This window comes from Salvia miltiorrhiza, chromosome 3 (assembly GCF_028751815.1).
Source record: "Salvia miltiorrhiza cultivar Shanhuang (shh) chromosome 3, IMPLAD_Smil_shh, whole genome shotgun sequence".
NCBI lineage: Eukaryota > Viridiplantae > Streptophyta > Magnoliopsida > Lamiales > Lamiaceae > Salvia > Salvia miltiorrhiza.
The window spans coordinates 3,485,811-3,507,753 of NC_080389.1; the positions used below are offsets into that span (position 1 = coordinate 3,485,811).

Here is a 21,943-nt window from a genome sequence, read left to right on the forward strand (position 1 = left end):
TTTTTCTGTTTTCCATTCAACTTTTACAAGAATCGGGAACTCATACAGGCAGAACCAAGCAACAAAAATTACAAGATATATAAATATATGATACAAAATATAGTATGATTGGGTAAAACAATCTCTACTGAGTTGAACAGTTACATGCAACAACAACAACCTTATTAGCCAGCTATAACCATCTCTGAAAGCATCACTTGGAAAGAATGAATCTAGTTCCACAAAAAAATCAGAGAGAGAGAGAGAAGCTGAGCTCCTGCATTTCAGAATATGTTTCTGAAACTTTCCAGCACAGATGTGGTTTAGAACTCGGATTTATCTTTTGTTTTAAGGACCTGAAACACAAACAGAAGTTCAATAAAAAAAAGAGGTGACAAAGGGCCAAGCAAATGGCATTACAATAGATCATCAACTGTAATTAAACTATTATTAACAGCGACTGCTAAAAAATCTGTGCTGCCAAAACATGATTGTTCGTCTCAACCTAACGTAATTACAGACTTACAGTCACAGATGAAATATAACAAGGGACAGAAACACAAGCAAACTAATAGGCAACGAAAATAAAGCAAAATACTCAATTCTGGAAATAGGATTTGTTTGGGAAAAGATAATTCTGGAAATTAATGAGCTATTATCAGATTAGGACTTTTGCATGACACAATTGTTATCCAAAACTTTTATCTGCTGAACAAACAACTAACTCGACTTAAATCAAAATCAACATCAGCTTAATCCTCAACCTGAACTAAAACATAAAATTGCAGAACATTACCTTGTACAAGAAGACCAGCCGGTGTTCTCATTATGTCGTGTGTCTTCAGCATCGGGCATATAGTCATCATCCATGTCAGCCAAGTCATCGTCATCAACATTTGGAAACTCTGAAAAGTAGTACAAGGAGATATAAGCCAAGCCTATGTAAATTTATGCTAATGCTCTTCGATAATGCTTCCTTCAACTCTCTGCCTTCTTAATTTGAACAGTCGAATATTTGATCAGCTAGATTATCAACAACAGCAATTCAAAACTCTACAGCTGGAAAAAGCTAATCTGAATAATTTCTACAAAGAAAAGTTTCTAAATAAATCTCTAACCTGAACTTGAAAGAGTTATCCATGTCAGCCAAGTTATTGTCATCAACATTTAGAAACTCTGAAAAGTAGTACAAGGAGATATAAGCCAAGCCTATGTAAGCATAAAAAAGCAGTGCACTCAAATATGAGATGCTCAGATAAAATCAGGGGTCCCAATGGCCTGCGCGCCACAATTAAGAATGTATTTAACCTCAAAGCTCTATATAATGCAACAAATGAAAGATAATTCCAAATTTATGCTAATTAATGCTCTTCGATAATGCTCCTTGAAAGATATAAACATTGAATTGGAGGCTACTCTTCCTTCAACTCTCTACCTTCTTAATTTGAACAGTCGAATATTTGATCAGCTAGGAAAAGCTAATCTGAATAATTTCTACAAAGAGCAGTTTCTAAATAAATCTCTAACCTGGAGTTGAATGAGCAGCATATCAGGAACGCTTCACACGAACTTGAAAGCCACCCTTTCCAGACTCCCGTATCTTTTCTGCCGAGTGTAAAAGATTCATGGACCGCTCATCCACCTCAATCAATTCAAGTGTTGGGATGTCTCCAATTTCACTTGGAATCTCATATAGACCATGACACAGACGAAGCATTAGGCACTCGAGTTTCGGAAAGTGGGGAGCTGCAGTTCTCCAATAAACCAAATCTGATTGGTCAATCAGCAAGAGTCTCAGCTCAGGAAATTCTCTGTAAGATGTGCGCCAATATTCGCCTTTGCAAGCATAGTTTCTTAGTTTAAGCACTTGAAGATTAGGTAATGAACCAATGATGGTCATATCACTCCAAGAAAGCCTCCAACCACTCAAGGTTAACCTTCTCAGTTGTAAAGGAAAGTTTAGACCTTCAAGTATCTTGTCAGCTCGTCTAGTGGTTGGAGGTTTTCTTGGATTGAATGAAATGCATCCAAGTATATTAACAACTAGTCTGAAAGAAAAACCTCCACGCATCCCCAATGCCAGTTCATCAAGTAGTTGTCTGCAGGATGAAAAATCTACATGCTTCTCCAATTTCAACTTCTCAAGTCTGCATAGTTGTTTAAGATTGTCGAGGCAATATTCCGCGTCTGCATCAAACTTCTCCTTGGAGTAACATATTCCCAGCTTTTTAATGTTTGGAATCATTTCCACCATTCTTTTACTGCACAAGAAGTCTGTTGCCAGCGAAAGTGCCTGCAAGTTATCGAGGGGATTTTGTTCCCACTCAGGGCTCGGTAAGGGTTGAAATGAGAAGGCAATAAGATATCTTAATTGTCGCAACCTCCAAATCTCCATGGGCAAACGAACCTCAGATCTATAAATAATTAAAGTCTGAAGATTCTGAAGCTTTAATATGGCTGAAGGAACAATACTATTGGGAATGTTGGAAGCAAGGTAAGTTAAATGAACCAGATCGAACACTTGACCTGGCTCCCAATCCCAATAATCGCTTCTACGTAAAACATGAAGGACCCTCAGAGAACTAAACTTCTCTACAATGCCCTCAGACCTATACCCTTTCTTCGGAATACATATTATGGTACGGATGTGTGAGCTATGCACATAGTCTTTGAGATGTAGATCATATGAACTAGCACTTATGCTATGATGATCTTTTATGAGACGTGGAACAAAATGCTTTCGCAGGATAGGAGTAGGCAAGTAATCCATAACAGAAAGAATTACCTTCTCTTTCGCAGCCTCCCTTACGCAGAACTCCCGCACAACATCGTGAAGGCTGCAACTCTTTATTTTCCCATGAGACTTCCTGTTGGTGACCAAAACTAAACTTCTTTCGACAAGATCTTCCAAGCAATCTTTTGCCTCTTCTTCCAAGCTTTTAGATCCATTTGAAAGTGTTACAAAACCTTCAGATATCCAAAGATTAACAAGTTCTGTAACACGAATCTCCTGATCTTCTGGAAAGCCAGCCATATATAAAAGACACCGCTTCAAGTGATTAGGTAAATGAGTATAACTTAAACAAATTATTGTTTCAAGTTGCCCACCGTCTGCAGCAATTTTCTTCCATGAAGATCGAGTATGAATCGGAATCTTAGATAGAAGTCCTGCTGCCACCACGATTGAAAGGGGCAATCCTCCACAGTTTTTAGCAATTTTGAACCCAATGTCTTCCAATTCAATAGGAATGTCTTTATACCCAAACACCTTCCACTTAAGCAAATTCCAGCTATTATATTTATCCAACAAACTCATATTATGAATGAAGCGAGAAGACTCAACATAAGCAGCTACATCCTGCAGCCTTGTGGTGACTATGATCCGACTGCCATTACCGGAGTCAGGAAACAACATCTTGACATCATCCCAAGCTTTCTTACTCCACATGTCGTCCATTACAATAAGATACCTCCGACCTAGTAGGTATTTGTAAATTAAGGTTTCCATAGGGATGTCACTATCTTTTAGTGTTGAAATTTCTTTCATGGAAGCTAGAAGATTTAGAACAATGCGTTCTACACTATGATCTTGTGATATTGTGACCCACGCGCAGATATCAAAATTTTCCAAATCGGATGTACGATTATAAACAATTTTAGCAAGTGTGGTCTTACCAATGCCTCCTGTTCCAACAATTGGGAGGACCATTAGTGTGGATGATTTCTTGCAAAGCTGATCCCTGATCACTACCATATCTTCTTGATAACCAACCAAGTGATCATCTTCTCTGCTTGAGATTGCTGAACTTGATGATGAACCAACATCAGGAGAATACGTACTCAGTCGTTGTACGCTGCTGACTGAGTCGACGTTACCCTTGATGCAATCCACCACGTCTCCAACGGTTGACTCCAATCTCTCTGATAGTTTACTCAGCCGGTTTGCAAGTATGACTGTTGGATCTATCCATCCAACATCTTCCGAGAAGAGATATTCAATAATCTCATGTGTTGAAACTGCTGCCTCTCTGATTGTTTCTTTGTTTGGATAATGTTTGAGATTCAACTGCAAGACAACAGCTTGGACGCGGATGGATAAAATTTCTTGTTTAACAGAATGAGTGATGACGCGATCATCACCATGCTTTAGGATTCGATCTAAGGTTTGAAGCAGGGTATCAAAAGCTTCATAAGCCATATATCTCGATTGTGCAGAAAAAATTTGTCAAACCTGTGAGTTGTGAGTTGAGTCCTGTGAACTGTTCAATTTTAATTTATCAATGCATGAATATTTTTTCATTTCTCTGACCAGGTTTACCAGCTTGATAGATTCTAAAATATTAAAAATGATTGTGTTAGGTGGTTTAATTAATTTAAGGAATAATTACATTTTATGGTAAATATAGTATGACCTCTAAAGTATCCAAAAAAAAACATAAATTTTCGGCTCCAAAAATGGAATTATGTTTAAAATATAATTATTTTAATCGTGATCTTGCGGAAACTGTAATTATATATTTATAATTTATATGTGTTAATTCTCGTCATGTTTCCGGAGCCTAGTTTTCAACTCAGGCCATTTTTGCAATTATTTTGGAAGGTCGTGAATCTCTTATCAAATTTTGAAAAATCAAGCCATTTAGCAAAAATCAGATCACAAAAAGTAATTAACCCTTTATTTAATGTGGTGCAAACCAGCGTTTGTGGTTTTAATGAACTTTTTATCTAGTTTCCTATTCCAGCAACGTCAAACAGTTTATTAAAATTCTACTGAGTTGAAAAATAACATGCAACAACCACCTAATTAGCCAACTAACCATATATCTCTGGAAGCATCGCATGGAAAGAATGAAACATAGTTTCCACAAATAAATGAGAGAGAGAGAGAGAGAGAGAGCAGGAGAGGCTTCTGAAAGTTTCCAGCACAGATGTGGTTTAGAAGTCGGATTTCATCAGCCTCGTTCGTGGTCTTATGGTGATATCGCCAAACGGAATCCACTCTTCCACATGGATGTAGTCTCTTGTTTTCAGGACCTGAAACACAAACAGAAGTTTGATAAAAATAGGAGACAGAGGGCCAAGCAAATGCTACTACAATAGATCATCAACTGTAACAAAACTATTATTAACAGCGACTGCTAAAAAATCTGTGCTGCCAAAACATGATTGTTCGTCTCAATCTAACGCAATTACAGTCACAGATGAAATATACCAAGGGACAGCAACACAAGCAAACTAATGGGCAACGAAAATAGAACAAAATACTCAAATTGGCTGGAACTCAAAACTCACTCTATTCTTGACCTTAAAACCAAGTTTTCTAGACATAGGATTTATTTGAACTTAGATATGAATTTAGTGCAAAGGTGTAATATGATCATTTACACACAAAAATACTGCTTTCAGAAATATACCATAAGGGTGCGTTTACTTTGGTTGTAAAATTTTCATTGGAAAAAGATTGATAAGGAAAGATGAGAAAATATTCTCTTTTTCTCCTTTTTCTATCCTACTAGTATTTTCCCTCGTGCAATGCACGAAAATAATTTTGTATATATATATAATAAGATATATATACTATATATATATATATTAAATAGTAAATCAATTATAATAGTTATAAATAATTGATTTACTATACTCAATTGATTTACTATACTCAATTGATCGTATATTATAATCATAATATTATCTATGCATTGTTTATATAATTGATCGTTAGTTTTTATAATATATTAGTGGATTTATTTGAATTTTTTGAATGGGTTAATGTGTAAGTGAGATAGTGGGGTGAGTGAGATATAATTTATTTGTAACCTTCATGTTGAATATATTTTCAAAATTGCCATTCAAATCAATTTCAAATTGATTTGAAATCAATTTCTAATTGAAAACTGCTGTTTTAATATAGTATAGATGTTTACTAGAGATAAAAAGATGAGAAAATATTGGAAAATATTTTCACACCCCTACCTTAGGATAATATTATCCAACATTGGAGAGAAAATCAGTGAAAATGAGTTGTCCGAGTAAATTTTCAACCCTGCATGGAGAAAATTTTCCATCATAGTGAACACTAGGAAGCACCGGTACGAATACGAAATACGAATACGATACGAGAACGAAAATACGTCAATATCCCAAAAATCACAATACGAATACGTTAAAAATACGTTTTAATTTTTATAATAATTTTATAAATAATATTAATATATATATCATAGAAACTAATTCATAACCAAATATAAAAAATAACTACTTAATTCTTAAAACTTAGAAGTAAATAAATAAATAACAAAATTAAACCCAGCCCTTACCTACACCAATCGGCCACCCAAGTAAATAAATAACATAATTAAACCCACCCCAATATACCCACCGCCTACCAACAATATTAGAGTGTTAAATATTTAGAATTTAACCCATAGATTAACCCCCAATCTTCCACGATACGCACCCCCAATATAAACCCAATTCACACTCCAATTCATGAACTGCTCCAGAACAGCGGCGGCGGCGGAGAATGGGCTGGGATTTCACACTCCAATTCATAAACTGCTCCAGAACAGCGGCGGCGGCAGTCGCGACGGCGGAGAATGGGCTGGGATTTGCGCCGCTTGCATATATGTAGGGTTTAGGAGATGTGAAATTCAGAGAACTAATTCGCGGTAGGCTTGGTCTTCTTTTTTTTCTTTTTTAAATTGGGTCAAACGTATTTTCTAGTCAACAGGCGTATTAAAAACGTATTTCTCAAACCCTAAAAACAAAAATACGAAAAAAACGAAAAAGACGTATTAAATACGTATTTCAGACGTATTTACACGTATTCATATTTTTTTCGTTTTAATACTCGGACGCTACCCTCAGAAACGTACCGGTGCTTCATAGAGTGAACATATGAAAATGGTGGAAAATGAGTGAAAATATACTTTTTCTCTCATTTTCCATCAAAGTAAACGCACCCTAAAGAGTATTGAGTATATAAAGATCATAATAGATTAATTTGAAGCGTAGGACCATACCAGTGTTTCAAAAAACAATCCTCGATGCTTCCTTGCGTGATTTGCCAATTAAGAGGTTGTCCACAGAGGGAGCATTCCTTCCACACTCTGCCTCTTAAATAAATCCATATTGCAGATACTTGGAAACCGTTGCTTTTGTGCTTGCTTACTCATTTATTTTGAGTAAGCACATTACCTTGCACAAGAAGACCACCCGGTGTTCTCATTATGTCATGTGTGTTCAGCATCGGGCATATAGTCATCATCCATGTCAGCCAAGTCATCGTCATCAACATTTAGAAACTCTGAAATTAGTACAAGGAGATATAAGCCAAGCCTGTGTATGCATTAAAAAGCAGTGCACTCAAATATGAGATGCTCTGATAAAATCAGGGGTCCCAATGGCCTGGCTTAATTAAGAACGTATTTAAACTCAATGCCCCATATAATGCAACAAATAAAGAAAACAGAAAAGATCTGGGATCCTCAAATATTCTGAAGGACTCAGAGACATGACAGCCGGAAATCCACACCTAGAATAGGCCATTCATTGATATAAATCATTTAAAGTATTTTAGAAAGAATTACGAGTATGATGAGGTTGCTTGATTATCAAAGTCAGTTAAGTATTGCCTATATTTTTTAATGTATCTCTAACATCTAGATTTGGAATAATAATAGATTTTCTTTAATTCACACTAAAGATTATGGATTATGTAATGGTCCCAGGGTTAAAAGGTAGACTCACTTGGAAACCATATGGACAAGGTTTTTGTCAATTAACTAAAGAATTATAATAACATTTTCAGTCATCTAAAGAATTATAATTCACAAGTTAATGAGAACAAGAAACTTGTGGCGAAAAAGGGAACTTACATCTCGATCATGTAGGTCAAAACCGGAAATTTCTCCATCCATCATATGATCCGGCAATCATCTTCAAGTTCTCTTTCTGTATATATTTCTCAAGAGTTCTCAAACAAGGATGTCTTTCCGGAATCAAGATGATTGGGACAGACTCTGTGTTGCTCTGCCACTGAACAATGAAAAAGGTAAAATCTTGATTACCAGTCGTAATGAGGATATTGGCGCGTATGTTAGTTGCCCGAGAGCTACCGAAAAGTTGTTGCTACGGTTGGAGGCACTCCGTAAGTGTTGGGTAGATAATTGCAAAAAATTGTAATGGACTGCCACTTTTAGAAGTAATAATCATAAGAGGTATCTTTGCCACATGGTATTCAGCCTCAGATATGAGTTTAACAAAGGAAGAGTGGGACGAAGTGTCCACACAAGTCAGCACATTTTTTAAAGAAGACCCTGTAAGTGTTGGGTAGACAATTACAAAAAAATTGTAATGGACTGCCACTTTTAGAAGTAATAATCATAAGCGGTATCTTTGCCACATGGTATTCAGCCTCAGATATGAGTTTAACCAAGGAAGAGTGAGACGAAGTGTCCACACAAGTCAGCACATTTTTTAAGAAGACCCTGCAAATCGTGTGAACAAGTTTATATCATTGAGTTATGATAGACTACCTTAAAACTTGCATGCATGCTTTCTCTATCTGGGGTGTTTCCCGAGGACTATGAATTCGAGTGTCGAGATTGATTAGCATGTGGATTGGAGAAGAATTCATACAAAAAAAATTAAAAAGGTAATGATTATAGCTTGGAGGAAACTGCAGAGAAGTCTTATAAACAAAAACTTGGTTACAATTAACAAGATCAAACCATATAGTAAGGTGAAAACATGCCGAAATCATAATACATTGCATGAATTCTGCAGGACGAAAGCAAAATTCATGAAGTTTTCATATTTAACTTCTGTCCGAATTTCATGCAATGCATCATGAAACCAGGCATAGTTTTACCTTACTATATGGTTTGATCTCGCCAATTGTGACTAAGTTTTTGTTCATACGATCTTTCAAGAATTTCTCTACAGTCCACTGCAAGCTAAAATCATTATTTTTTTGTATAAATCCTTCTCCAATCCATATGCTATCATAACTCAATGATATAAATTTGCTCACTCCACATGCTATCATAACTCAATGATATAAACTTGTTCACACGATCCGCATGGTCTTCTTTGCAAAATATGTTCAACTGTGTAGACAGCTCATCCCACTCTTTCTTTGTTTCTTCATTAAAACTCATATTTGACCACTGAAAGAAAAAATTCATCACATTTTTTTGCAATTACCTACCCAACACCCACCAAGTTAAGACAAAACAGTCCAAATTATAGAGTGCATCCAACCAGAGCAACAACTTGTGGGAAGCTCTTGGGCAACTAAGATACGTGCTAACATCCTCTTTAACATTCTCACTACGACTGGTGATCAAGATTTTATCTTTTTTATCGTTCAGCGGCAAAGCACACTCACTGAGTATGTCCCAATCAGCTTGATTGTAGGCATCATCCATCACCAAAAAAAAAAAACATACTTCCTCGAGACAAGCAGCAACATCTCGACCTAACTCCAACTCATCTTTTTCTCATACGTCCTTGGTTATAGTAGTGAAGTTTTTTTGAATGGCTTTGTAAATCTTCCTCGCCACCGCATCTTACCCAGCCCAAACATACCAGTGAGCAAAACGACATCAAGATAAAAGGTTTCTTGAATCGGTTGCTTTATTATAGTCCTTCGAAGCCTACCACGTCTCTCTCTTAACGGCCAAGCCTGATCGAAAATATTAAACACACCGAATTCTAATTCTAATAGATGTTAAACTCGGCCGAGCCTGATTGAAAATATTTAACACACGGATTCTAATAGATGTTAACATCATTCTTTTCACCTTGAGGTAAATTACATGCCAATTTTTTTACAACTATCAAATTGTGAAGCATCTGACATTTTTTGCACTAAAATCAAAAGGAATGTAGAGTTTATAGAGTGTGAGGTCATATTGAAGCGAAATTACCCCAAATTAATATAAGAGGGAATATTATCTAATTCAAATTGGGGAAAAGTTCATTAGAATCAGAGGTAATTAAAGGTGACCTGAGGTTTATCAGATATGTCTTCGTTATCGATTCTGAGGTTAGCCTTGGTTAGGAAGAGATCGACCACATCTTCCACCTCATAAACGACGTCGCGAATGTTCTGCACCAGTGCCTTCGTGTGCTCATCCTCTCTCTGCTTCTTCACGGAGTCCTTGAGAAGGCTTTGAAGATGCGGAGATTCCTTCTCCAGGTTCTCGATCTGGCTCCTCATCTCGGTAATTAGCTTCAAGTGTAAAGCAGTAGCTCCTTGAGGTTATTCAGCAGGAACTCCACTGCTACATCCGCCATCGCTCTCCCTCTCTCTCTTCAGTACTCACTACTTACTAGGGTTTTCAATTATAGAGTTTTGTTTATCGAACAATGAGCTTTTTTTTTGTTAAAAAAAAGGATTTAAAATGATTAAAAATTACGGTAGAAAAAAAAAAAGTAACAAGAATTGCACTTTTTAGATTCTAGTAATATTTTAATTTTTAAATATTATTTGTAAAGGGTTAAAATTGAGGTTCACATTGCAAAATGAGTATAAGTTTTTTAATTTTGTTGCAATTAACTCTTAACTCTACCAATGCATTGCTGAATTTGTGCAGAATTATTACTATTTGTTTTTAAAATAGAACATTTTTATTTTGTAATGGTAGTTTGATAAAATCCAATGAATTATCTTCCCGAGTATTAAATAATATTCTGTTACTAAAAATCTCGAAGAAAAATCTTTGAATTTGTGCATGATTATTATTTATTTTAAAATAGAACATGCATATTATGTTATGCATCTTTTATGAAATAGATAAAATGGAGCTAAAAATGTTTTTATCATCATTATAAAAAAAAACTATAATTCTATTTTCCATTATAAATCAAGTAAAATTAAGTTAGATACAAAATGCATCAAAAACTTAGTATCTCAATATTTCAATCCATCTTAATAAACAAAAAATTACTAATATTTACTAAACCTTAAAAATAAAGGCTTCTTACTGAACATTTAAGAAAATCCTTGGTAATATGTCGACAAAAGCAAAGAAATAGAAAACTGAGTCAAGATGATTTGTTTTCTTTTATTCTATTTTCCATTCAACTTTTACAAGAATCAGGAACTCATACAGGCAGAACCATCGAAAAGCAACCTTAATTGCTGCAAAAACTTTGATATTACAAGATATATAAATATATACATATAAATATATGATACAAAATATAGTATGATTGGGTAAAACAATCTACTGAGTTGAACAGTTACATGCAACAACAACCTAATTAGCCAGCTAACCATCCTTGAGAGCATCACATGGAAAAAATGAATCTAGTTTCCACAAAATAAATCAGAGAGAGAAACAGGGGAGAGAGAGAGAGTGAGAAAGAGAGAGCAGAGGCTAAGCTCCTGTGCATTCCTGATTATGTTTCTGAAACTTTCCAGCACAGATGTGGTTTAGAAGTCGGATTTTATCAGAATCGTTCGTGGTCTTATGGTGATATCGCCAAATGGAATCCGCTCTTCCACATGGATGTAGTCTCTTGTTTTCAGGACCTGAAACACAAACAGAAGTTCGATAAAAAGAGGAGACATAGGGCCAAGCAAATACAAGCAAACTGATGGCCGATGGGCAGCAAAAATAAAACAAAGTACTCAAATTGGCCGGAACTTAAAACTGGGACTCTTCTTGACCTTAAAACCAAGTTTTCTAGACATAGGATTTATTCGAACTTAGATACAGATTTACTGCATAGGTGGTATGATCATTTATAGTTTTATACACACAAAAATACTACTTTCAGAAATATAACATAAAGAGTTTTGAGTATATAAAGATTAATTCGAAGTGTAGGAGCATACCAGTGTTTCAAAAAACATCCTCGATGCTTCCTTGCGTGACTTGCCAATTAAGAGGTTGTCCAAGGAGAGAGCATTCCTTCCACACTCTGCCTCTTTAAGAAATGCAGATTGTAGATACTTGGAAACCGCTCTATAAGTTCAAAGGTAATCAGAAATCAATCCATGTGCCAATATTGATAAAGATTTTCTACCACAATGCAAATGACGAAATGTTATATAATACACAAAGATTATTGGGAATAGATAATTCTGGAAATTAATGAGCTATTATCAGATTAGGACTTTGCATGACACAAATAGTTATCCAAAACTTTTTTCTAATGAACAGACAACTAACTCGCTTTAAATCAAAATCAAAATCAGCCTAATCCTTCAACCTGAACTAAAACATAAAACTGCAGAACATTACCTTGTACGAGAAGACCACCCGGTGTTCTCATTATGTCGTGTGTCTTCAGCATCAGGCATATAGTCGTCAGCCAAGTCATCGTCATCAACATTTAGAAACTCTGAAAGTAGTACAAGGAGATATAAGCCAAGCCTATGTAAGCAGAAAAAAGCAGTGCAATCAAATATGAGATGCTCATATAAAATCAGGGGTCCCAATGGCCTGGCTCAATTAAGAATGTATTTAACCTCAATGCCCTATATAATGCAACAAATGAAAGATAATTCCAAATTCATGCTAATGCTCTTAACTGAAATTAATCCTTGAGTAGTTGACTTTACATATATTTACATCAATCCATAAAAACACACACACGTATCTTATCCTGTTCAAAGATGGGGTATAGACAGGTTGATTAAGAAGTTCAAGCAAACCTGTATCATTTCCTTCGGCCAAATAATTGAGTTCCTGCGTCATATTAGACCAGATTGTCAGAATCTCATCAAAGTTCAGAAATAAAGAAAAGAACATGATTCAAAAAAATGAAAAACAGAAAAGAAAAGATCTGGGATCCACAGAAATTCTGAAGGACTCGTAGACATGACAGCTCTCTAACATCATTATTTGGAACAATAATAGACTTTCTTTACTTGACACTAAAGATTCTGGATCAGGTAATAATATCCCAGGGTTAAAAGGTAGACTCACGTGGCAACCCATTTGGACAAGTTTTTGTCAATTAACTAAAGAATTATAATAACAATGTCAGTCATCTTAACAAAAACCAAGTTAATGAGAACAAGAAACTTGTGGCGAAAAAGGGAACTTACATCTCGATCGTGTAGGTCAAAACCGGAAATTTCTCCATCCATCATATGAAGCTGATAAGCTTCGGGATGGCCAGTGTCTTCATATTTATTCATTGACCCACCTTCCAGCATGCTTTCAAATCCTGTGCATGGAAATTCCAAGTCTAGCTGCTCTTTAGATGTAGTACCATATTCATCCTGAACATGGTATTCCGACCCTCCATGGTCAGCACCAGGTATCAGCTCAGCAGCAGGATCTTGTGTCATCTCTGGTAGAATATAATCCTTCTCTCTAAGTACAGTTTCACTCTCGCTCCCATAGCCATCTTTATCTTTCCCTTCATTCCCCATTGCTTGTTCGTGATCAACTTCTGCAAAGTCCAATTCAGCTGAGGGCACAGCTTCCCTCTGATCAAGAACGACAGCTGAATCTTTCTCCGCATATGCATTTGTACCTTCAGATTGAAGCATATCACTAGTAGCACCAGAATCTATTAGAGCGGCATCCAGCATATGCTCCTTATGTAAATCATCTGTACCCACATCAGTTGTCGGCTTGGTCCACTCTTCATTGACTGGTACACTCATGTAATCAACTTCCTCTATCTTATTTTCATTTGGAAGATGATTCTCACATGGCTCAGCTGTTTCATTCTCTCTCACTGTCAAAAACTCATTGTTTAAATCCTGCCCACCAACTTCTATTGCATTGGTCTTACCAGGCCCCTCATGGTCATCCATATCGTGGCTTCTGATAGCAGGGGAAGTTGGATGAAATTCCACCACAGTTTCAGGGAGATTACCATTGTCATCATTTTGGGAAGGCTGCCCCAGTTCAATCACGGTTTGCAGACAGGCATCATGTACTTCATTTTGGCAGACCTTGATTCGACCCAAATCATATACACAACTGTGCAAAGATGCCAATTCAACTGACATGCCTGCAAAACCAAACATATCAATAAAGCAATCACCTAAGATGGTGCTTTCTTCAACATCAATAACAATCTGTACTGTAAAGCAGGAAATTTTGAACCAACCACAAAAATGGTACATTCTTTGTTTCAAATATATCAACAATCAACAGCAAATAGCCAGATAAAATAATAGTGGAACACATAAGCAAAAAAATTCACTCAAATTAAGGCAAACTAGACACCAATGGTGTTACATTCCAATAGAAGCCAAGCAGCCAGGCCTCAGCCAAACAATCTGTGATTATAGGTCTCAGATAAATGATTGCTCAAATGACCACACCTCTGCCCGCCACATAAAGGAAAGGGATAAAGAAAAATAAAAATGCATGGAGCATGCTGCATTGTTGCTGTATAGATTGCGAACTGATAAATTCCGACTTATACCAGATAATAGCATTAGTAACTGAAGAACTCAACATTCAGCTGCTACAAAGTAATATAATAAAGAAGGTAAATCACCATTAGCAACACAAACTCACCAGTAAATACAGGCTCAAGAAAAGTTTCATCTCCCATGTGTTGTTTCCGTATCATTGAAATTTCAGAGAGTGTGCATGGTGCTTTCTTTCTAACACGGCGTATATCTCCTGCGTTAGTCAGCTGTTGACGTATAGCACTACCAAGATAGAGATATATAAGTTTTAACTTGAAAAATAGATGGGCAACCAAGTAGGTAAATTCAAGCCAAAAGAAGAGTGGGAAAACGAGTCTGTTATGTGCAATAAATTACTCTCTCAAATCTCAATTGGTTAAGGCATGAACATTTGTCCAGCTCGTAAAATGTTGAAACCTAAATATACTAAATCTAAAGATCTTAAAGCTAACAGTGGCAAAAAAGAAGAGATCATACTCGCCGTGCAAAACCATTGTATCATCCATAAGAACTTTTCTTTTTGGAGCACCAGACCGAGGAGCAGTGCGGTGGCGCTTCATAGATGTCACTTCAGAAGGAGGAGGTGTTGGCTTTACTCTCAAAATTGATGATTTCCTTCCAACTGAGATAATATTTTCTCATAAATTCACAATCTATTCGAGGAAAAGCAACTAAAGCATATTTTAACTTTGTGCCTCATTAAAGAGCGCTACACAATATAAAACATGAAGTTTGATATACCTAAAATAGAAGACAGTAAATCATCATCATCCGGAACTGATCCCGTCGTTCTTTTGATGCGGACTTCTCTTGAAGATTCAACTGAATTGAGACTTTGTTCCGTTAGTGTACTTTCAGTAAAAGTACGCTTTCTGCCCGCAGCAGTTTTGCTCCCGGTGTCACCTTCATCAAGACCCTCAAAGTCCCCAGGGCTAACTTCCATCATCATGTCACTATGTAAATTTATATGGCCTTCTGGTACCGAAAGAAGCTTTTCAGGAGCAGGCAGCTCAGAGGTAGCATGTGCCAGACCATCGGCTTCAACAGCAGCCACCAGGATATCTTCACCCGATGCATCATGTTGTGCTTTGTTTTCATTCACATTTTGTTCCAAGTTACCATTTAAAGAATGCACTTGACCTGAGAAATTGAATGCACCAATGAATTGAAGCCTTCACCAGCAAATCATCAATAATAGCAAATACTGCTGGGAATGCATAAGAAACCATAATTCCAAAAGCTATGTTTTTTTCCGAATTTTTCTTTTTTCCTAGTTACAGTTGTTCTGCACATGAACCACACACCTATTCAACTTATGAGTTCCATGCTTAGTATTGGTCATTAGTAATTTGCCAAAGGTTCTTGTAATTAAAAAGAGCAATATTAGGACAGAGAAGATCAGGAAAAAAATACATCAGTAATATTTATTACATGTCATGTGACCATAAGAAAGTAGACTTACTCACAAATTTATACACTGCACTACTGCAGCTTCCTAATGTTCATATGTATGGTAATTTCAAGCTTTCTGTTCAGGACACGCGTGTACCATGCATTTACTATTTGGTTTTCCTCAAAAAAAAAAAAAGCTATTTGGTTGTATATCTATAAATGACTAGAGCAGCGTTTAGAAGATTAGTCTTAATAGATAAAAATAATAAAAATTAATTATTTTGTATTTATTTTGATAGATTGAAATTTTTAGATATACATGTAAGGCCCTTTATTTTTATCATTGAAGTTAATTTTGCTTGATTTTTATTTCATTGAAAATGTGAGATTGGAGAAATTTTAATTTTAAGAATAAAAATACTCAATCATTCATATTTCATATTTCAGAGAGTGTGTATGGAGCTTCATCAACTGTGACTAAAGTCATTCTTCCTTCAACTCTCCCTTTTTAATTTGAACAGTCGAATATTTCATAAGCTCCATTATCAACAACAGCAATTCAAAATTCTACAGCAGGGAAAAGAAAGAAAACAGAGTCATCCAACAAAATACCAATCAGCTAAGTCTGTAAAAGATTTCTACAAAGAGCAGTTTCTAAATTAATCTCTAACCTGAAAAGGAGCGGTCAGCGTATCAGGAATGCTTCACACGAACTTGAAAGCTATCATTTCCAGAATCTCGTTGCATCTTTTCTATCACTTCTGCAGAGCTTAAAACACTACGCATGAACCCCTTCTCAACCTCAATCAGCTTAAGTGTTGGAATGTATCCAATAATACTTGGAATCTCATATAGATCATGACACTGACGAAGTATTAGGCACTCGAGTCTAGGGAAGTGGCTAGCTTCAGTTTTCCAATCAACCAAACCTGATCGGTCAATTAGCAAGAGCCGCAGCTCGCGAAATTCTCCCTCGGTTGTTATCCATAAACTGCCTTGGCAAGCATAGTTTCTTAGTTTAAGCACTTGAAGATTAGGTAACGAACCAATGATCTTCATATGACTCCAAGAAAGCCTCCAACCACTCAAGGTTAATCTTCTCAGTTGTAGAGGAAAATTTAGACCTCCAATTTCATCAAGTTGTCTAGATGAAAAACCTCCACGCATCTCTAATCTCAGTTCATCAAGTTGTCTAGATGAAAAAATTCCACGCATATTGGATCCGAGTAAATCAAGTTGTCTACATGAAAAATCATCATGCTTCTCCAATTTCAATTCTCAAGTAGACAAAAAAATTTAAGATTCTTGAGGCAATAGCCCGCATCGGCATCAAACTTCTCCTTGGAGTAACATATTCCCAGCTTTTTAATGTTTGGAATCATTTCCACCATTCTTTTATTGCACACCAAGTCTGTTGCCAGCGAAAGTGCCTGCAAGTTATCGAGGGGATTTTGTTCCCATTCAGGGCTCGGTAATGGTTGAAATGAGAAGGCAATAAGGCATCTTAATTGTCTCAACCTCCAAATCTCCATGGGCAAACAAACCTCAGATCTATAAATAATTAAAGTCTGAAGATTCTGAAGCTTTGATATAGCTGAAGGAACAATACTATTGGGAATGTTGGAAGCATCTATATCTATACCTATTATAAAAGAGCCTTGTTTTACAAATCTATACCTATTATAAAAGAGCCTTGTTTTACAAAATTTGATTTGCCTAATATGTCCCTATTTCTTAATCTATTTTAAGGACAATAGTGTAATATCATATTATTATTATTATTCTAATCTTTTTTATTTAGTTGATTATTGTCATAATAATGAACATAAAAGAATTCAACTCCAATCACAATTCTAAACAAGTTCGATTTTATCTATATTTATCACATATAAATCTATTATTTAAATTTTTTTAAACAAATTTACTATATAAATTCAATAAATTTATAAAGAAAAACTCAACGAAGTATGTTATTAAGTCCTACTAAAATCTAAATCTATATACACAAAAAGATTCGAAAAATGCATAAACACATTGAAGAAATATTTTTTAGTTAGATAAATAATTGGATCCATTCAACTGTTGAGTAACGAGTTGAACGCCGGGATTGTCGCTATTTGGAAGGAAATAGGGACTAGACTGATCTTCATAAGGAGGTGGTTGATTTGTTGGATTTTTGGAGGTAGTGGGAGTGTGAGGTGCCATTGAAGAAAAGAGAGAATTTCAGCGGAAGTTTATAGCTCTGGATACCATATTAGAAAAAAGAGAGTAAAGACATTTTTGATTACTTGAATAGAAAGCTTCCATGCAGAAGAGAAAAGAGTTACATTTATAAGCAAAGAGAAAATTCTCAAAGCGTGAGCATACTAACGGCGTGAAGGCCAGCTCAGCGTAGCTCTAACAACCTACAGCTAGAGTGATAACGACGTCATGTATGTAGAGTGCATGTGTTTATTTATGATTCCTAATAACTAGCAAATTCAAAATCAAAATCAGCCTAATCCTTCAACCTGAACTAAAACATAAAACTGCAGAACATTACCTTGTACGAGAAGACCATCCGGTGTTCTCATTATGTCGTGTGTCTTCACCATCGGGCATATATTCATCATCCATGTTAGCCAAGTCATCCTCATCAACATTTAGAAACTCTGAAAAGTAGTACAATATATAGTTTGATTGGGTAAAGCAATCTACTAAGTTGAACAGTTACATGCAACAACCACCTAATTATCCATCTAACCATCTCTGAAAGCATCACATGGAAAGAATGAATCTAGTTTCCACAAATAAATCAGAGAGAAAAATAGAGGAGAGAGAGAAAACATGAGAAATGTTTATATAGTACTCCCTCCGTCCTCCATAAATATACATAGTTGACCACGACAAGAGTTTTAATGAAAAATTGTTTGAAGTATTGATAGTGGAGTAAAGGTCCCACATTGATGGTATTGTTAAGTAGATAGTGGGTAAATAATGTAAAGTACAAGGGCAAAATTGTGAAAATTGTGTGGGATAGTGTCCAAAAAATGGAGTATGCATAAATTTGGGAGATGTACCCAAAAGAAAATGTATGCATAAATATGGGGGAAAGAGGAAGTATTATTTTTTGGATTAATACCAATTTTGGAGACACTGCCTCCTTCTCTGGCAACACTAGTCGCGGCACATTATTACCACAACCATCGCCCATGCACACACATTACAGAATGACTAACTTAATTAAGCATGTAGTGTGTTTTGCAGGCTTTGACAAGGTTCAAAGTGTTGGGCTGTTCTATACGAATCTCCTGCTCTCTTCTCTATTTCACGATGATGATCTAAATTGCTAACTTTCTTCTAAATTTGGTTGTAAATTTAACATGAAAAAAGAGGAATAATATTATGCCTTCATTTTTATTGACTTGTGAAAGAGTGATATTCTCGTTTTAGAAAATGAATAAAAAACAGGAGAGATTTAAATTGCTCATTTTCTCATCAGTACTCAGTTTCAAAACAAAGGCACACAGATTATTCAAATTTTACAACTCTCTAACCTGAAAATGAGCAGCTTATCAGGAACACTTAAAACGAACTTGAAAGCTATCATTTCCAGAACTCCGCTGTTTCTCCACTATATGTACTGCCGATGAATAAAGACTTGTAAATGTAGTCCAGTTATCGAGCTCAATCAGTTTAAGTGTTGGAATGTCTCCAATATAACTTGGAAGGTGACTTAGATCACGACACCGACGAAACATTAGGCACTCGAGTCTTGGGAAGTGGCTAGCTTCAGTTCTCCAAAAATGCAAATCTGATCGGTCAATTAGCAAGACTCTCAGCTCACGAAATTCTCCCTCAATTGTTTCCCAGGTTGTGCCGAAACAAGCATAGTTTCGTAGTTTAAGCACTTGAAGATTAGGTAATGAACCAATAGTTGTCATCATATCACTCCAAGAAAGCCTCCAACCACTCAAGGTTAACCTTCTCAACTGTGAAGGAAAGTTTATACCTCCGAATGAAAATCCTTCAAATTTATCCAGATTTTTAAATGAAACACCTCCACGCTTCACCAATTCCAGTTCTCTTAATGAAAGATCTCCATGCATCTCCAATTTCAATTTCTCAAGCCCACATAGATATTTAAGATTGTTGAGGCGATAGCGCGCATCCGAATCAAACTTCGCCTTGGAGTAACTTATTCCCAGCTTTTTAATGTTTGGAATCATTTTCACCATTCTTCTACTCCACACAAGGTTCGTCACCAGCGAAAGTGTTTGTAAGTTTTGAAGAGGATATTTTTTTCCTTCAGGTAAGGGTAAAGGGAGAAATGAGAAGGCAATAAGATGTTTTAATTGTCGCAACCTCCAAATCTCAATGGGCAAATCAACCTCGGATCTATAAATAATTAAAGTTTGAAGATTCTGAAGCTTTGATATGGCTGAGGAAAAAATAACGTTGGAAGCAATATAAGTTAAATGAACCAGATTGAACACTTGACCTGGCTCCCAAACCCAATAATCGTTTCCGCGTAAAACATGAAGGACCCTCAGCGAACTAAACTTCTCTACAGCGCCCATAGATCTATACCCTTTCTTCGGAATGCATATTATGGTACGGATGTGTGAGCTATGCACATAGTCTTTGAGATGTAGATCATACGAACTAGCACTTATGCTATGATGATCTTTTATGAGACGTGGAACAAAATGCTTTCGCAGGATAGGAGTAGGTAAGTAATCCATAACAGAAAGAATTACCTTCTCTTTCGCAGCCTCCCTTACGAGAAATTCCCGCACGAGATCATGAAGCTTGCAACTCTTTGTTTTCCCATCAGACTTCCTCCTGCTGGTGACCAAAACTAAACTTCTTTCGACAAGATCATCGAAACAATCTTCTGCCTCCTCTTCCAAGCTTTTAGATCCATTTGAGCATGTTACAAAACCTTCAGATATCCAAAGATTAACAAGTTCAAAAACACGAATCTCCTGATCTTCTGGGAAGCCAGCCATATATAAAAGACATGGCTTCGAGTTATTGGGTAAATGAGTATAACTTGAACAAATTATTGTTTCAACTTGCCCATCATTTGCAGCAATTTGCTCCCATGAGGATATAGTATGAACCTTAGATAGAAGTCCTGCCACCACCACGATTGAAAGGGGGAGTCCTCCACAATTTTGAACAATTTTCTTCCCGATTTCTTCCAGTTCAATAGGAAAGTATGTACCGGCAAACACCTTATGCTTTAGCAAATTCCAACTATGATATGCATCTAACGGACTCATAGTATAAATGGAGCTAGAAGAGCCGACATAAGCAGCCACATCTTGCAGCCTTGTGGTCACTATGATCCGACTCCCATTACCAACGTCAGGAAACAACATCTTTACATCATCCCAGGCTTTCTTGCTCCATATGTCGTCCATTACAATAAGATACTTCCGACCCATTAGGTACTCGCAAATTAAGGTTTCCATAGGAATGTCGCTCTCAGCATCTCTTACTGTTGAAATTCCTTTCATGGAAGCTAGAAGATTTAGAACAATGCGTTCTACACTATGATCTTGTGATATTGTGACCCAACCACAAATATCAAAATGTTTAATAGCGGATACATCGTCATAAACAATTTTAACAAGTGTAGTCTTACCAATACCTCCAGTTCCAACAATTGGGAGGACATGTAGTTTTGATGATCCTCGTAAAAGCCGACGCTTGATCACTTTCACATCTTGTTCAAATCCAACCACGTCATCATCTTTGCTGCTTGTGATTGCTGATCTTGATGATGAGCGAACATCGGGAGAATCAGTTACGCTGCCGGCTGAGCCCTTACCCTTGATGCAATCCACCACATCTCCAACGGTTGACTCCAGCCGCGCTGCTAATTTCCTCAAAATTGCAAGTCTGACTGTCGACATCATCGGTCCACCATATGAAACATTTTCTTCGGAGAAGAGATATTCAATAACCTCATGTGTTGAACTTGCTGCCTCTCTGATTCTTTGTTTGTTTGGATAATGTTTGAGATTCCATTGCAACACAATAGAATGGTCGCGGATGGATATAATTTCATGTTTTATAGAATGAGTGAGGATATCATAACGGTGTTCTAGGATTTGATCTAAGATTTGTTGCAGGTCATCAAGAGCTTCATAAGCCATCTCGATTCTACACAAAGAAGAAGAGTTCTCA

The 21,943-nt window shown here is 36.3% G+C and overlaps 2 protein-coding genes across 13 annotated transcripts; both read right to left on the minus strand.

The window, feature by feature from the left end:
• Positions 1 to 57: 57 nt before the first annotated feature.
• LOC131016828 (sister chromatid cohesion 1 protein 4-like) lies at positions 58 to 21,943 on the minus strand. Of its 9 annotated transcripts, none has more exons than XR_009099223.1 (9): positions 16,438 to 17,311; positions 15,116 to 15,514; positions 14,852 to 14,996; positions 14,481 to 14,617; positions 13,046 to 13,965; positions 12,650 to 12,683; positions 7,002 to 7,285; positions 5,953 to 6,022; positions 4,884 to 5,013 (listed from the first exon to the last, which is right to left on the minus strand). XR_009099223.1 is itself a non-coding variant. In XM_057945588.1 (9 exons), the coding sequence occupies exons 2-9, from the start codon at positions 15,321 to 15,323 to the stop codon at positions 11,423 to 11,425; spliced, it is 1,773 nt and encodes a 590-aa protein (XP_057801571.1). In that variant the 5' UTR covers positions 15,324 to 15,514; positions 16,438 to 17,310; the 3' UTR covers positions 11,103 to 11,422. The 9 variants fall into 9 exon arrangements, 2 of the variants coding, with proteins under 2 accessions (XP_057801572.1, XP_057801571.1); XM_057945588.1 differs by lacking the exons at positions 4,884 to 5,013; positions 5,953 to 6,022; positions 7,002 to 7,285 and adding exons at positions 11,103 to 11,521; positions 11,828 to 11,957; positions 12,237 to 12,336 and having other exon boundaries at positions 16,438 to 17,310; XM_057945589.1 differs by lacking the exons at positions 4,884 to 5,013; positions 5,953 to 6,022; positions 7,002 to 7,285 and adding exons at positions 58 to 335; positions 776 to 884 and having other exon boundaries at positions 16,438 to 17,320.
• LOC131016978 (inactive disease susceptibility protein LOV1-like) lies at positions 7,942 to 10,349 on the minus strand. 4 transcript variants are annotated; one of them, XR_009099286.1, is made up of 3 exons: positions 9,992 to 10,349; positions 8,517 to 9,667; positions 7,942 to 8,395 (listed from the first exon to the last, which is right to left on the minus strand). XR_009099286.1 is itself a non-coding variant. In XM_057945835.1 (2 exons), the coding sequence occupies exons 1-2, from the start codon at positions 10,202 to 10,204 to the stop codon at positions 8,286 to 8,288; spliced, it is 225 nt and encodes a 74-aa protein (XP_057801818.1). In that variant the 5' UTR covers positions 10,205 to 10,349; the 3' UTR covers positions 7,942 to 8,285. The 4 variants fall into 4 exon arrangements, 3 of the variants coding, with proteins under 3 accessions (XP_057801818.1, XP_057801817.1, XP_057801816.1); XM_057945835.1 differs by lacking the exon at positions 8,517 to 9,667 and having other exon boundaries at positions 7,942 to 8,297; XM_057945834.1 differs by lacking the exon at positions 8,517 to 9,667 and having other exon boundaries at positions 7,942 to 8,468.

Coding starts and splice junctions, on each gene's coding strand:
- LOC131016978 (XM_057945833.1), bottom strand. CDS start 10,204: ATGAGGAGCCAGATCGAGAACCTGGAGAAGGAATCTCCGCATCTTCAA. Junction 9,668..9,991: donor ACATATCTGATAAACCTCAG/GTCACCTTTAAT, acceptor ATTTTCGATCAG/GCTTGGCCGTTAAGAGAGAG.
- LOC131016828 (XM_057945588.1), bottom strand. CDS start 15,323: ATGATGATGGAAGTTAGCCCTGGGGACTTTGAGGGTCTTGATGAAGGT. Junction 13,966..14,480: donor TCTTGAGCCTGTATTTACTG/GTGAGTTTGTGT, acceptor TTGGTTTTGCAG/GCATGTCAGTTGAATTGGCA. Junction 11,958..12,236: donor GGGTGGTCTTCTCGTACAAG/GTAATGTTCTGC, acceptor TTGAACTTATAG/AGCGGTTTCCAAGTATCTAC.